Consider the following 15682-nt stretch of genomic DNA (forward strand, 5'->3'; position numbering starts at 1 on the left):
ATTCCTTTGCTTGCACATGTTCTTTTGTCATTCTCATGTGGGGACAAGAAATGTTGCAAGTACATCATCTGATACTGTTGCCAGGGTTTGGAAAAATGACTGTATATGTTTAAAACGAAATTATTGTAAAGAATCTTTTGTACAGTTCCAGACATGCATACCTCAAAATTGTACTGAACACCTTTATATTAGAGTTAGAAAACAAACTAGCTGAACTTTTATAAGGAAAACCTACACATCTGTGCAATCATACATTAATTCATTCGAATACATAAATGATTATAGTAAGCATTAGGGTAGAAGGAATATTCTCAGTGACTTCCTGTGCTATGTTTATAAGTGCCAGATAGGCTGTTTGGATTTCAGAAATTGCTGAATAATTTTCTTATGAAACAGTTTACACTTTTGTTGTGTGTAACTTTACACATCTGTTGAGGCTTAAGCACAAATGTTTGGTGATGGTCCATGTGGCTCTGCATGTTCACTAAAATAGCAATGTATACAATATGCTGTTATTGAGGGGGTTTTTTTGTGCTGCAAACCATTGGAAACCTTTTTCAATGGAGAAAGTTTAATGACATATAGTACCATCATGATCCTGAGTACTTCAGTATTTCAGACAGTGTAAATGATCATACTTTATGATCAGCTTTAATGCTCTCTTCTTTTTTTTATTCTCCCATGTCCCTCAATTTTTAAAGGCATAAAAATTGCCTACTTAAAATATTCAGGAGACCGACTCAATCATTTATAGACCATTTTAATTTCTTTACCTTAAAAAGCTCTTGGGTAAATCATGCTGAATTCCCTTGGAAGTTCAACTGTTTTCATCTCTTTATTCAAGAGCAATCCTTCTCAATGTAGAATTATACTTTTCTTGGGGGGGATGGCCTTGTAACCATTTCCTATGTTGCAATAAACACAATCAAAAACAAAAGCCACCAACACCAGGGCATTTTTATACTAATAAGGTCCTGTAAGTGAGAAAAAGAGATGTTCCTTGGGGTTTTCAATCCCAGGGCTTTTTAGGTGAAGCCACTTTCCGCTTTCTTCCAATAAGAGGGAGAAAGTGGTGGCACCTACCAATGATTCATGCTAGTTGAAGTCCCGACACTGATATGCAACATAAATTGATATGTTAAGATGAAGTCGGCCCCAGCTTTTTCTGTGTTAAGTGCTGTTGTGCACAGTTTCCATAGATTTATATCGAGTACACAGAATGCATTTGATAAAGTATAATGTTTATTGGATTAGATGACTTGACAGGTGACTGAAAATGTCAGTATGTATTTTGTCACATAAGTTCATGTGATTACATCTCCACACCAATTTCTTTTTTTCACGCTTGTCATTCCATAACAATGATTTAATGCTACATTATTATAAACTACACCCAATTTACTTGATACTTTTTTTAAGTGACACTGAGATACTAATCATATTTTTTATATGACACCCAACTGCTAAAGAAATAAAATCAAGCAAACAATAATCATTAGAATCATGAATGAAATTGGTTTATTATCATCCATCAACCATTCATCCATCAATATCATCCATCAACCATAGATTTGAGATAATCTGATCTATATTACTGGCAAGATGGCAGGGCCATTACTCCATTTTTGCACTGCTGATGGAAGGCCAGGCTGTTATATTTTGCTTTTCTTCTATTTTGGCATCTAAAGCTAATGGATTCTTCATGTTTTGCGTGCATTACTATTTTTTCCCCATAATATTGCTGTATGTTCCGGGCATCCATGTCTTCTATGGTCACAGTGCACGGTTCTGAAAAAGCGTTTAAAATCAAACTTTTTTATTATTTTTTTCAGTGAACATTACATCTGAACCATCATTAAAGTATAGATGTGGTGCCTTGCATACATATCCACCCAACCTTTCTTAATTGTATTAAAATCTGCAAAACAAATAACTATTGGGTAGAAAGGTCCCTTTGCTTTGAGATAAGTTTCAATAATTTGTGGAATGGAGATGTTGGAAACATTACTTTGAAATTTTGCTAAAAAATTGCATCACATAATTTTTGTGGGTTTGTCAACTGCACAGTCATGCTACCACATCCCGAAATTGCTCAATTAACATCAAATCTGGTGAGTAGGAAAGTTCATTTGGAAGAACACTGAACTTTTCTGGTCTACTCATTAACAAGGTCTACACATTTTCAGCAACAACATTTCTCATATATGCTTTGGCATTCAAACAATTTTACTTGTTGTTAAGGGTGCAATGGTCTGCATCTTAAAGCAGAAATCAAGATTCAGGAGTCCTAGTGTGGTCTTCTAATGTTGTAGGCCACACCTTAAAAGTTTGACATTTTGTGTATTCTGTTAAGCTTTTCTGCTCTACATGGTTCTCAGAGTGGTTATTTGAGTTGCTTGCTAGACAAGGTAGGTAGAAAACAGACACCTCCATGCTAAGACACTAGCTGTAAAGTAAGCATTTTTGTATATAACCAGCAAATAAATTTGCATTTTTAATTAACAAACCAAATGCATGTTCAGCATAACTCATTTAATGGTAAGAAGTTCCCTATTGATTCTATTGATTTTACATCACTTGAAGACTACTCCTAGACGATGAATATTTTAGAGGTAGAGGGATATTTTCTGGTTGAAGATTTGGAATTGCATGTTGTGACCGTTCCAAAATACTGTAACATATACTGACACATACCAGAGCAATCTGTATATGACATCCCTTATTCAGACGATTGATAAATAATTATATTCTTAAACACAGAAATGTTGCCTTTTTACTGTAAAATGAATAAGAATCACCAAATCTTTGATATGGAAAATAAAAAAAATTATAAGTATTCAGTAAAATATATTCAAAGGTTACATTCAATTAATGCTGTTCTTCTTGTGCAAATTGCACTTGGTGTCAAAATAAAACATGTTGACATTAGCTGGGAAATTAAATGCAAGTAGCATTTATAGTGAAGGTATATAAGCTTTCTCAAGAAGTAAGTATCTAGGTGGTTTTAGTGGTACAGCTTATTAGTATTTATGAAAAAGGCCAACATTTTTCATAAATATATGCAATTTCTCTAATTCTGAAGGTAGCTTCAACTTAAAGCTCATATTACTGCTATATGTAAATAAACTTTTAGCATTTTACATTGACTATAACAATATATATATTTTTTTCATATCAGCATGAAGCTTGATAGTATTATCACGCGTATTTATAATTTTGTTAAAAAGCAACTTACCACTATATTATCTTACATTTAAAGAATCACTTTAAGTTTATCTAAATATCTTTTTTTGATGTGAGTGCATGCATGTATATATTTGTTTATTATACATTGTTATTCTGTTCATTTTGCTTTAAAATAATTTTTTTATTGATATAAATGTTTTTATACAACAATTTTTGCATCCAGTATGCAAAAATGCAGTATTCATATCTTATGTGAATAAAGCTTATCCTAATTCCCAGCCATTCTTGGTTTCACACATTTATTTAAATCTCATATGCAGAAAGTACTTACTTAAACATCTAAAATGTCTTGTCCATATTCCTTGTGCACAGGTTGCGATGCCATTGCCAGATAAAGTGTACAAAGCAATGCACTGGTATTGAACTCGTTCTCCATTACTATAGTAGTTTTTCCTTAAAGTAACTGTATCAGCAAATTGAACGTTTGGCGGAGGGCCACAAACTCCATAGTTCACTGTAAACATAAAAGTACATATTAAGTACATTGTATTTACTTTTTTAATCAATGTTTTAGTATATGTATAGTAAGTTTTCACCTAAACATCTAGGGTATGGACTACTCCATGTTCCATCTTGTTTGCATGTAATTAATGGTTGTCCCATCATAATCATATAAGGATTAACACAACGAAAGGCTAAAGAATGATTCGGTTTATATGGTGGATAAACTCCTGGATATCCACTAACAATAAATACATTATTAAGTTCCTCTCCTTTGCAAGTAATCTCTGTAGAAAGAAAGAAAGAAAGAAAGAAAGAAAGAAAGAAAGAAAGAAAGAAAGAAAGAAAGAAAGAAAGAAAGAAAGAAAGAAAGAGAAAAAAATGAGAAGAGAATATTTTTCGAAAACCATATGCACATTTAAAAAACAATAAAATAATCGACCTCATTTTGACTTGCAGCAATACCTGCATTCAAAATTTTAGTCTCTTTTGTTGGGAACGCTACCAGATTCTGATATTGTGTCCAGAAAACTATTTTTATATCCCTAAAATGTAACATGTAAATATAAAATGGAATATTTTCAACAATGGCTATAGTCAGTGGTAAATAATAATTTCTTGATTTAGGCAAAGTCATCATTTATTTGAAACATTTTGAGCTTGTTTATTTAGATACATTATTAAAAAAAGGAAGCTTTACAAATGTTAAGGAGGACTGGTAGGATTGGTTTGGAATTATTTCAGGATGCTACCATGTCCAATGACCAACTTTATGTTATATTAATTACAGTTTCCTGTTAAATCCTTGTTTTATAGATTACAATGCTTTCATATGCCAAAAGCATGTAAAAACTTGATCACACCCATAGTTGCACAGTGCAAAACCATAGGCATTCAAATGAATGCAGTCATCGTTCAAGTTAATTCCCAATGAGTGATTTGGCCACATTGAAACCAGCCTTGGCAAACTATGACTACTACATGTGCTTACTGCTACAGCACTGTCCATTGTAAGGAAGGTCAAACCATGGACTGGGCTGAAAGTCCAAAATTGCTACAATAACATGTTTGGCTGGCAAATGTAGACTTCAATTTAATTCGATTTCATTTGTATAGCGTTTTAACAATGAACATTTGTCTCAAAGCAACTTAACTAAAATAAATAGACTGGAAAATATAAACATTAATAGTTATGAGTAGACCCTAAACTTCCTTTTGGTGAGGAATACCAATATCCTGTGATTACTGAATGTTGTATAGGTCTAGCTTTTATGAACAAATTGTAATGTATCCTTATGTTTAAATATCTGGATATTTAAACAAAATATATGTTTTCATGTCATCACACCTTAAATATTTAAATTTCCTGTGTACTGCTCAACAAGTTACTGCCCAGGATGCACACCAACCAGCTAAAAAAACTCCACTGAAATTCTCCAAAGATTTAACCATACAAACATCCACAAAGAACAAAGTACACACAGCTACAATTCTATCCATAGACTGATATTATTCTATTTCATGTCTTATTTAAGCCCGGTTACTGACACATTTGAAAATAATATTATTGCAAACCTTACTATGAACCCATTAACTTTCATAGGTTGTTAGATGGAATGAGAAAAAAGCTAATAAAGCTACAAAAACATTTGTAAAAAAAAATAATAAAAAAAGTAAAAAACACCTGGCCATTCCATTTGTGTAAAATTTGCACAGATCAGAAAAAAATAAACTTTTTTTACAATGCACACCAACACCAAAATCTCATCCCACATGCCAATGGTGTATGCACTGATCTGGACATCTTAATTGCCAAAAGTATGACTTTCAGACAGGCAGTCTGGGGTCTGTCAACGCTTCTAACACATAGCCACAATAGTTAGGTGAATCAGTCACAAATACCAAAGACAGAGAGGTATCCTTCTCTCTGGGAGAGTGGTAAAAGTTTAAACTCACAAAAAAACTTTTATACAAAAGATGGCCACTTTTGAGCAATGTCCAATTAAATAGATATATAAAGGTCACCATCATAAATAGCTGAGGGCATTTATGTTTTTCCCAGATTCAATATAACCTATTAATATAGAGGTTATTAATATATAATTCACACTCTACTTTCCTGTTTAAATAAAAAAAATAAAAATAAGGCTCTTGGTAACACTGAATGTTACAAAGAAAGTATATCTTTAAAAAAACCTGGGATGTTAATCTTCTTCTTTTTTTGTCTGCTCCCTTTAGGGGTCGCCACAGCGGATCATCCATCTCCATACCCACCTTTTCTCTACATCTGCCTCTTTCAAACCCGCTACCTGCAGGTCTTCTCTCACCACATCCATAAACCTCCTCCTTGGTCTTCCACTTTTCATTCTTCCTGGTGGCTCCATCCTCAGCTTTCTTCTACCGATATACCCCATATCCCTCCTCTGCACATGCCCAGACCATCTTAATTGGGCCTCTCTCACTTTGTCCCCAAAACGTCTTACATGAGCCCTTTAAAATTGTAGTAACTCAAAGCAGTTTTTTTTCTATTATAAAGACTTGAAGCCCAAATATAGTTATTTGGGCCTCAAGTCTTCATAATAGGAAAACAACACAAGCCCAAATACAGAGCCTTATTTAGAGGTGCTTTATGTTCAGAGTTCATGCATCAGTCTTTGGTAATCAGCATATATTGCTGGTTTGCATTTGTGTTTTACTAATAAAACCTGCACTCTAATCCCTAAGTCTGTCAATTGTGTCAACTGAACTATAGGTGTACCTTCACATCTTGGAAAAGGGGGACTCCAATTTCCATCAGTTGAACAGAAAACTTCATTGTTTCCTTTTAGGACCATGCCTGCATGTGCACAGTGGAAAGATAACTTGTGTCCAAATTTGGCAGGTGCGTTATTCTGTGGAAGCCCAAACACGAACAAGCCATGCATTGGCAGCAACTTACAAATGACTTCTGTACATGGCACAAAAAAAAGATATTGGGGGAGAAATAATAACATTGTCACAAACCAACAATAAACATAATCTATAATTAATCCAAAATGTAAAATTATTTTACAATAAATCCAAACAGATTGGGTGAGTCCCAGGAGTGGAACCCAATGTTGTCTTCTGCTGTTGTAGCCCACCAATCCCATTTAGTGTATGCTGAGATGCCTCTTTTGCTCATCGCATTTGTAATGATCGATTGTTAACCACAGAATTGTCAACCCACTCTTTTTATTTTGTACAAAATTCGGTGAAAATTCTACAGTTTTGTGAATGTTTTGAAATACTTAAGCCTGTTTCGAAACTACTTTACCTTCACAAGCAGGACTTGAACCACTCCATTCTCCATTTTCTTCACATACGATTTCATTTGGCCCTATTATTTTAAGACCAGGAGAGTCACAAGTGAATATTAAATGATGCCCATATCTTAGTGGATTGTCATAATCTGGAAGTCCATTTACAATGATGTTATTTTTAGTTTCTGGTGGAGGACATACTATTTCTGAAAAAAGAGAGAGACAAATTAAGTATTGATTTAATTATATGTTTGGATGGTCTAAAACAGTGATGCCAAAAATAGGGCCCACGGGCCAAAATTTGTCCATGTTTGCTTATTATTTTTATTATAAGCCATGGTCTGTCATATGTGGAAAAAATAAAAATATATATCTTTCAGATATCAGATTTTCATCTCTAATTTAACAAAATTAACTTTTTAAATAGCAAAAACCCTTTGTGGGATGTTTAGTTTAATTGTTTTTGAATTTCTCACAGAGCAAATACAAATTCTTAACAATTCAAAAATCATGTAAGTCATTATTATTTGTAAGGCCAATGAAAAATCATAAACATGTGAAGAATGTACTAAACCACAAATTCAATCATACCTTCACACTCAGGCAAGTGGTTGCTCCAGCCCTCAGGCAAACACGTTCTGGTGTCATAAACAGTCGCCATGCGATACCTAAAAGAAACATTATATACCATATATAGGAGATTGTGGTTCTGAATTCTGCTCAAATTGACTAAAACTGCACCTACCCTTGTTTGCATGTGTATTTAATAATGGCTTCATAAACAAATTCAGTGCCATTAATCAGTGTAAATCGACCATTTGGTGTATCTTGGGGAAGCTGACATCGTTTACCTGGAGATATTTAAAGACAAAACTGAACATTTAAAATGCACAGAAAATAATTGTGATCAAGCTGAAGGTAGAGCATAGCTACTCTTAAACATCAATGACTGTAGGGAAATTAATTAAATAGTAGCAGTGATTGTAAATATAAATATATATATATATATATATATATATATATATATATATATATATATATATATATATATATATATATATATATATATATATATATATAATTTTTTTTTTTTAATGGCACTTTATTTTTCTATCCTAACATACTCCAACACTGAAACTCTAGACCTGCTTACTATATGCACAAAAATATACACTGAACATTACGTGAACACTTACGTGAACATTCAGCTTTTCGAATACTTTCCCATTTGTGCCCAACACAAATGAAGTTTACTCTTCCTACATATCCTCGATGGCAGTTATAGATTAAGGAATCTCCCTTAGTATAATTGCTTTTCAAAGACGTACGAGAAACATTCGCATTTTCTACGACGGGGATCTTTGAGCAGCCTGTCAGTTCAGATGAAGTGCCACCGTTGACATCACCTGTCACAGTAACCGTAACACTTTTAAATGTTTTTTTCAAAAGCAACACACATTTCATGAAAGAATATCAGGTTACACAATTTAAATTGTTGTACGAACAAAAACAATAATAACACAAACAAATAATAACAAAAGAAAAAAAGTCTTACCATCCATTGCTGAAGTTGAAACACTGGCCAAGTAAAACATAAACAGGACAACAAGACATGACTCCATTGTTCCTGTTCAGTAGACTTGCTTACCAAGCTTAATGATAAGACTAAGAAAATACTGGGCAGGGTTAATAGTTCCCCCCACAAACACACACACACACACACACACACACACACACACACACACACACACACACACACACACACACACACACACACACACACACACACACACACACACACAGAGACACACTTCTGCACGTCTTCATAGGAAATAAATCATTTTGTGAACCTGTTTATGTGGTTAAAGATTAAATATTGTGTACACAATTACCCATGACCCCATCTCCTGGTCCGTTTTGGAGCAAACAGTACAAAGTGTTATTTAAACTATTTAAAAGTTAAAAAGAAAATAAAGAAAAAAAATACGTAAGTAATTCACGGACCCAGCGGGGAATGCTGGCAGCCTTAAACTGGGTTGGTCACCGTAGCCATAAAGTAGGTCCGACACTAGTGATGTCGGAACGGAGGCTTATGTAGAGAAACGAGAGTTAAATGGCGAGAGTTAGGAGGCTTATGTAGAGTAACAAGTGTTAGGTGGCGCGGCACGGCGTTGCCTTCGAAGAAGTCTCGAGGTGCAACGGCGCCCCTGAAGAACCTTGGGCGTGGAGTCTTGGACCGTGTTCTCACTCTCTGAGGGACCTAGGTCTGCAATAATGGCTTCTGAGGGATTCTGGATTGTGCCGGCGTCTTTGGAGGGGGCACTTGGAGGTGTGACGTTGTCTTCAGGGGCACTTGGAGGCGTGACGTCGCCTTCGGAGGAACTTGAAAGCGTGATGTCGTCTTCTGAGGAACTTGGAGGCAAGACGTCGCCTTCTGAGGAGCTTGGAGGCGAGACGTCACCTTTTGAGGAGCTTGGAGGCGAGACGTCGCCTTCTGTGGAGCTTGGAGGCGAGACATCACCTTCTGGGGAGCGTGGAAGCAAAAAGTCGCCTTCTGAGGAGCTTGTGGACGATGTTCTGGTCTTGTCGCGGCCGGGCGATGGTACAACCTCCTTTTCGCAGCCAGGCGGCGGTACGGCACCCTCGGCGGAACACTGGAGCGGAGTGGCGCCCTCGGCGGAACACTGGAGCAGAGCAGCACCCTTGGCGAAACAGAGGAGCGGATCGACACCCTGATTTTCTGGGTGAAACTAGAATACGAACTAAAATTGCCCTCGTTCATGCTCCACATTTTCCAGGCCCCAGAAAGAGCCTTCCCAGATAAGTATAAAAACAAAAATGAACAATGTATTTGATCAATAATGAGCACTGACAAATAGTTGAGATTGATGTGTGCTGTCAAGTTAAACAGAGGCAACAAATACATCGACATAACATGGAAATCTCAGTCCACTACTTCCTCCCACCCTCCACCCCCCTTTCGAACATCATTGTTTTGGGATACTATCTTTAAAACCTTTAACTTTATACCAGTGGTCTCAGAGTTTTTCAGATTTTCTAAGGACCCCTTAGGCCAGTGGTCCCCAACCTTTTTTGCGCCACGGTCAGAAAATATTTTCATGGACCGGCCTTTAAGGTGTGGCAGATAAATACAACTAAATAAAATGATACGACCAGCATAAAAACTGGTATTTTCTATACTGTGCTGTTTTTTTGTTCATTTTGCTAGCTTGGGGATTTTTAATTTAGAGGTAATGTATTATGTGTTACTGGCTGGAGAAGCCCCTTTAAGGAGGTAGCGGATGGAGGTAAGCCATGTGACTGAGGGAAGCATCTTGACATGTATCAAGAGTGAGTCATAGACAGATGTGGCAGAGAGAATCTGGTAATTTTCCAAAATAAAACATTGTTCAGAATCATATAATAAATAAAATGGAAATAATGTAAGTTATGTTTTCTTTCTGTGCAGCCTGGTACCAACTGACCCACGGACCGGTGCCAGTCCGCGGCCTGGGGGTATCCGCCACATCTGTCTATGACACACTCTTGATGCATGTCATGATGTTTGCCTTGGTCAAATGTCTTACCTCCATCCACTACCTTCTTAAAGGGGCTGCTCCGGCCGGCAACACATACTGTAATAGTCCATGAAAATATTTTCTGACAATAAACCGGTCCGTGAAAATATTGTGCGACATTAATCTGGTCCATCCCAAACATATTTTCTTTAAATGTTAGCAAACTAATACATCTCTGTCTCACAAAAGAGAAAGTGAGTTGTTTACATTTGTGCACTCAAATTGTGGACCACTGTAAACTGCACTGTAAAAATTTTTCCGTTAAAAAACAGTAAAGAAGTGGCAGCACGGTCGCCAGCAATTAACTGTAAAATTACCAGTTTCTTAGTGTAGGGTAAAATTACAGTTGTCTTCTGTTTATTAAAAAACAGTAAAGAACTGGCAGAACGGTTGCCAGCAACTTACTGTAAAATTACCAGTATCTTAGTGTTGGTGAAATTTACAGTTGGCTACTGTTTTCGCAAATACAACATAACACTGTTTAAATGTACTCTTTAACAGAAGTAAATCAGCTTTAGCGGTTGTTTCAAAACATAATTTCTTTATTAAACTGTCTTAGTATAAAACCTAAATAACATTAAAGAAAATAACACAGATTCTTATTTACAGAACATTTGTATAAAATAAAACAATGGTCAACCAAAAGCCCAAAGCTTATTACATTTATGGAAATACATCTAAATGTAAAAAAAAAATTACTCTGGAAAGAAAGACAAAGTGAATGACAGAAAACACTGAAGTATATACAGTATTTTTGAGTGAATATGCATGTGTGTGATGTGTGTGTTGTGAGTGTGTGTATGCGATGTTTGTGTGTAGTCTGTGTTGTGTATTACTTATATAAAGTCCCACTTAAAATCTATAAATTTTTTAAGTAGACTGGAGACACGTCCGCTTTGATAAGACTCCTACAGCCTTGTGCTCTTTTCCGGATTAATCCCGAATAACCGCCTGAAAAACAAATGTGTGTGTTTAGAACTAGTGGAGGGAAAATGATTACTCACAGAGAACATATAGCAAAGTATATTCTTGTATAAAGAACAGTTTTTATTCCGGAAAGAAAACAAGCTACAGCACTGATAACACTGATATATAAGGGTTTTTTTTCTAACGCTGGAGGCTTCACGAATTTCAGAAAAGCAGCGGAAAACACCAGTCATTTTAGTGTGATACAAAGACAATTTGATTTCAGTGCAATGGAGTTTGAAAAATTTACTTTAAAGAAGGATTATCACATATTTTTCTGAATGAAACTCACCCGGTAATTGGGAATAATTCAACCCGAGTCTGAAATCCAGCTGCACAACACAGTAATGCATTTGGCGTATTAATCGCTGAAAATGAGCAAAAAGAAGAAAGATTAACTTCCAATATCCACCATACATGTTAGCTGCCATAGCAAATGTAATGAATTTTGTCACGCAAACAAAAGGGAACTCACCTGTAATATTATGAAGACGGATAAAAGTCCTTGCGTGCTCACTGCAGTTTACAAAAATACTGTATAGTAATGTTTTATTTTCTATGAGTAATAAATACAGCAAAATGCCGTTATATTGTGTCTACATCATTTTACAACAACAATAAAACAGTAATGTACTGCTTTTGAACATAACATTATTATACTGTTAAAATTCTGCCGTAAATTAACAGCAATTAGTAGAGGGTTAGGTTCTTCTGTTGTCTGCTAATCTGCCTGTTTGACTTTTTTCCGAATGGGATCCTTGTTAGCATGATAGGCCAAGAACATGTGGTTGGATGTGTGCAGGACTTGAATACTGAATTGATCCAAAACAGTATCCTCTGTGGTTAATGATTGTGTGTTAGTCCACACAACTTGCCTGCATGATGGCAGATAACATTTACGGAATCGACACTGTACATATATAAAGCCCAACGTCTGTCCTTTCAAAGCCCTGGGAATAATGATTGTGTCATTTTATGTTTGAGGATCTTTAGCTGATTGTCTTTTGACTTGTGTGCATATTATATAGATTATTTGTTTATTACATATATTTTGCAATTAACTGTACATTTGTATAGTGCTCATTTCAAGAAATTAACACAAAACATAAGTTTGAGAAAATAAAATAGATATTTTAAAAGATACTTAAAATATGACTGTAATATTTTTTTGCTTATGTTATTTAAGCACAAACGTTTTTTATTTATTTATCTTGCTTAAGGAATAATTTGTGTATGCATCACATTATTAGAGTTAACGGTTTGCTTTTACCAACTGAAGGACTGAAATAAGTACAAAATAAGCATTTCTCCTGTGATATAGCCTATTATACATATCATGCATTTAATTCTCCATAGGATCTGCTGATTTTCCATGATTTGTAGTATGAACTAAGCAAGCACTATGTTATACTTAGCAACATATCACTCCAGCTTAGTTTATGACATAATAAAAAAACTATAAATATCTAAATATTTGGTGCAACCCAGATGAGGATGGGTTCCCTCTTGAGTCTCTCAATGTTTCTTCCTTATGCCATCTCGGGGAGTTTTTCCTTGCCATAGTCGCCACCGGCTCGCTCATCAGGGACAAACTTACTTATAAAGAACATTTTCACTTTTAATCACTACATGTATTATTATTATTATTATTATTATTATTATTATTATTATTATTACTACTACTACTACTACTACTACCACTACTTCTCCAATTACTTGAGTGCGATAGTTGGCATGGCACCAATGCTGAAGTCCTGTGCTGGAATACTGTTAAGCATATTAAGTGCTGTTTTGTGCTTCGTTTGGTTGTTAAGATTTTTTCTTCACAATAATGGTTTGCTACTTACATGATATGCATTGTGGGTAATCCCATTTTCCTGTGAAACATGTGGCTTGGAGCCCATTTTCAAAGTAATAGCCTGCTTTACACTTGTATTGTACTGTGCTGCCTTCCTGATAATATTTCTTCAGATTTGCTCTTTTCAAAATGGCATTATTTATTTGTCGCTCAGGGTCTGGGCATCTAAGGTTTTCAACAACTGTAATAAACATCAAATCGAACAAGTTAACAAATACAGTCAGCAGAATGTTGAGGTAAAAACGGTTATAATAATAATAATAATAATAATAATAATAATAATAATAATAATATGCAGTATATATATATATATATTTATATATATATATATATATATATATATATATATATATATATATATATATATATATATATATATATATATAAAGATATTAATACAATGGAAGCTCGATACTCGCGACTAAGAGTAACTCGCGAAGAATCTGATTGAAAGTTTGGAATAAAATACGTTAATAACATTAGTTTGCACTAATAAATGACATAAAAATATTTGAAAAACTATTTAATTATTAAATGTTTTATTCATTTAAAGTAGTAAATAAAACATGCTGTTCAGTTTACAATACGTGTACAATTCCCCCTGTAAAACCATTCAAAGGAGAGAGTCTAAACCTCGTGATGGGTCACAGAACTGTAACTTCTGCGAGAATCGAGGTTGCACTATATACATATATATTAGAGTAGTCAATGTGCAGCTTGTATAGAGTAAAGATATAGTATAGTACAGTATAGATTTACTGCTTTCTAAATATACCATGTCTGCGATTTCATCATGGACAACCTGTTAAAACACAGAGCAAACATGAAATTCTGTGTGAAACTGGGCAAATCTGCCACAGAGACATTTGACATGACGTGTTTGATATATTGATTGGCAAGAGTGCTTCAACAGTGGATGAACATATATATATATATATATATATATATATATATATATATATATATATATATATATATATATATATATATATATATATATATATATATAGAGTACAGACCAAAAGTTTGGACACACCTTCTCATTCAAAGAGTTTTCTTTATTTTCATGACTATGAAAATTGTAGAGAGTCACACAGAAGGCATCAAGGGCTATTTGACCAAGAAGGAGAGTGATGGGGTGCTGCGCCAGATGATCTGGCCTCCACAGTCACCGGACCTGAACCCAATCGAGATGGTTTAAGGGTGAGCTGGACCGCAGGGTGAAGGCAAAAAAAGGCCAACAAGTGCCAATCATCTCTCGGGGAACTCCTTCAAGACTGTTGGAAGACCATTTCAGGTGACTACCTCTTGAAGCTCATCAAGAAAATGCCAAGAGTGTGCAAAGCAGTAATCAAAGCAAAAGGTGGCTACTTTGAAGAACCTACAATATGACATTTTTCAGTTGTTTCACACTTTGTTTTTTATGTATATAATTCCATATATATACATGTGTTAATTCATAGTTTTTTAAAACATACATGTGTTTATTCATAGTTTTGTTGCCTTCAGTGTGAATCTACAATTTTCATAGTCATGAAAATAAAGAAAACTCTTTGAATGAGAAGGTGTGTCCAAACTTTTGGTCTGTACTGTAAATATATATATATATATATATATATATATATATATATATATATATATATATATATATATATATATATATATATATTCAATTCATTTTTCAATAAATTTTTATTTGTATAGCGCTTTTAACAATGAACATTGTCTCAAAGCAGCTTTACACAGATAATGCGGTGATTAAAAATGAATATGTTCTTTATGAGTAAGTTTGTCCCTGATGAGCAAGCCGGTGGCGACTGGCGACTGTGGCAAGGAAAAACTCCCCGAGATGGCATAAGGAAGAAACCTTGAGAGGAACCAGACTCAAGAGGGAACCCATCCTCATCTGGGTTACACCGAATGTCCATTTGTGGCGGGTATACAATGTTGCGGGGTGCAGTGATGATGATCAAAAGCGAAGTGTATTTCTGAGTCAGTGTAGGAGACTGTTGACATCAGTGTAGGAGACTGTTGACATCCAATCCAGGCAGGCCTGGATGAAGTGGGAAGATCCACGGGGGGGAGAGGGGCAGGAACAGTGGTCACTGGAGCCTCAGGAGCATGTTTAACTCGACCGAGAGAGAGAGAGAGAGAGAGAGAGAGAGAGAGAGAGAGAGAGAGAGAGAGAGAGAGAGAGAGAGAAGAGGGTGACAGGAAGAGAAGGATATGGATTATTAAGTGTACCTATTGTTGCATGAGAGTTAAAGTCACTGTGCAGTTTGGACTCCGGCAAGACTCGCTATAGCAGCATA

The 15682-nt window shown here is 35.2% G+C and overlaps 2 protein-coding genes across 2 annotated transcripts in view; both read right to left on the reverse strand.

Annotated features, from left to right (window-relative positions):
* Positions 1 to 15682, reverse strand: part of LOC310735404 (complement factor H-like) — a 189708-nt gene that overhangs the window by 23738 nt on the left and 150288 nt on the right. The gene's annotated exons all lie outside the window — the stretch shown is intronic.
* LOC310735430 (complement factor H-related protein 3-like) lies at positions 1225 to 8658 on the reverse strand. Its single transcript, XM_083558184.1, has 9 exons — positions 8524 to 8658; positions 8165 to 8374; positions 7714 to 7819; positions 7560 to 7636; positions 6983 to 7174; positions 6446 to 6634; positions 3783 to 3974; positions 3518 to 3700; positions 1225 to 1788 (listed from the first exon to the last, which is right to left on the reverse strand). Exons 1-9 carry the CDS (start codon positions 8588 to 8590, stop codon positions 1592 to 1594), a joined length of 1413 nt encoding a protein of 470 aa, XP_083414310.1. The 5' UTR covers positions 8591 to 8658; the 3' UTR covers positions 1225 to 1591.

The sequence above is a fragment of the Silurus aristotelis genome (genome assembly GCF_946808225.1).
Source record: "Silurus aristotelis genome assembly, chromosome: 13".
NCBI classification, from domain to species: Eukaryota; Metazoa; Chordata; class Actinopteri; order Siluriformes; family Siluridae; genus Silurus; species Silurus aristotelis.

Excerpts from the sequence above, each read along its gene's own strand:
- LOC310735430 (XM_083558184.1), bottom strand. The coding sequence starts at position 8,590 with ATGGAGTCATGTCTTGTTGTCCTGTTTATGTTTTACTTGGCCAGTGTT. Across the intron at positions 7,820-8,164 it reads TCGAAAAGCTGAATGTTCAC|GTAAACGATGTCAGCTTCCC; the intron begins GTAAGTGTTCAC and ends AAATATCTCCAG. Across the intron at positions 7,637-7,713 it reads AAATACACATGCAAACAAGG|GTATCGCATGGCGACTGTTT; the intron begins GTAGGTGCAGTT and ends TGTTTCTTTTAG.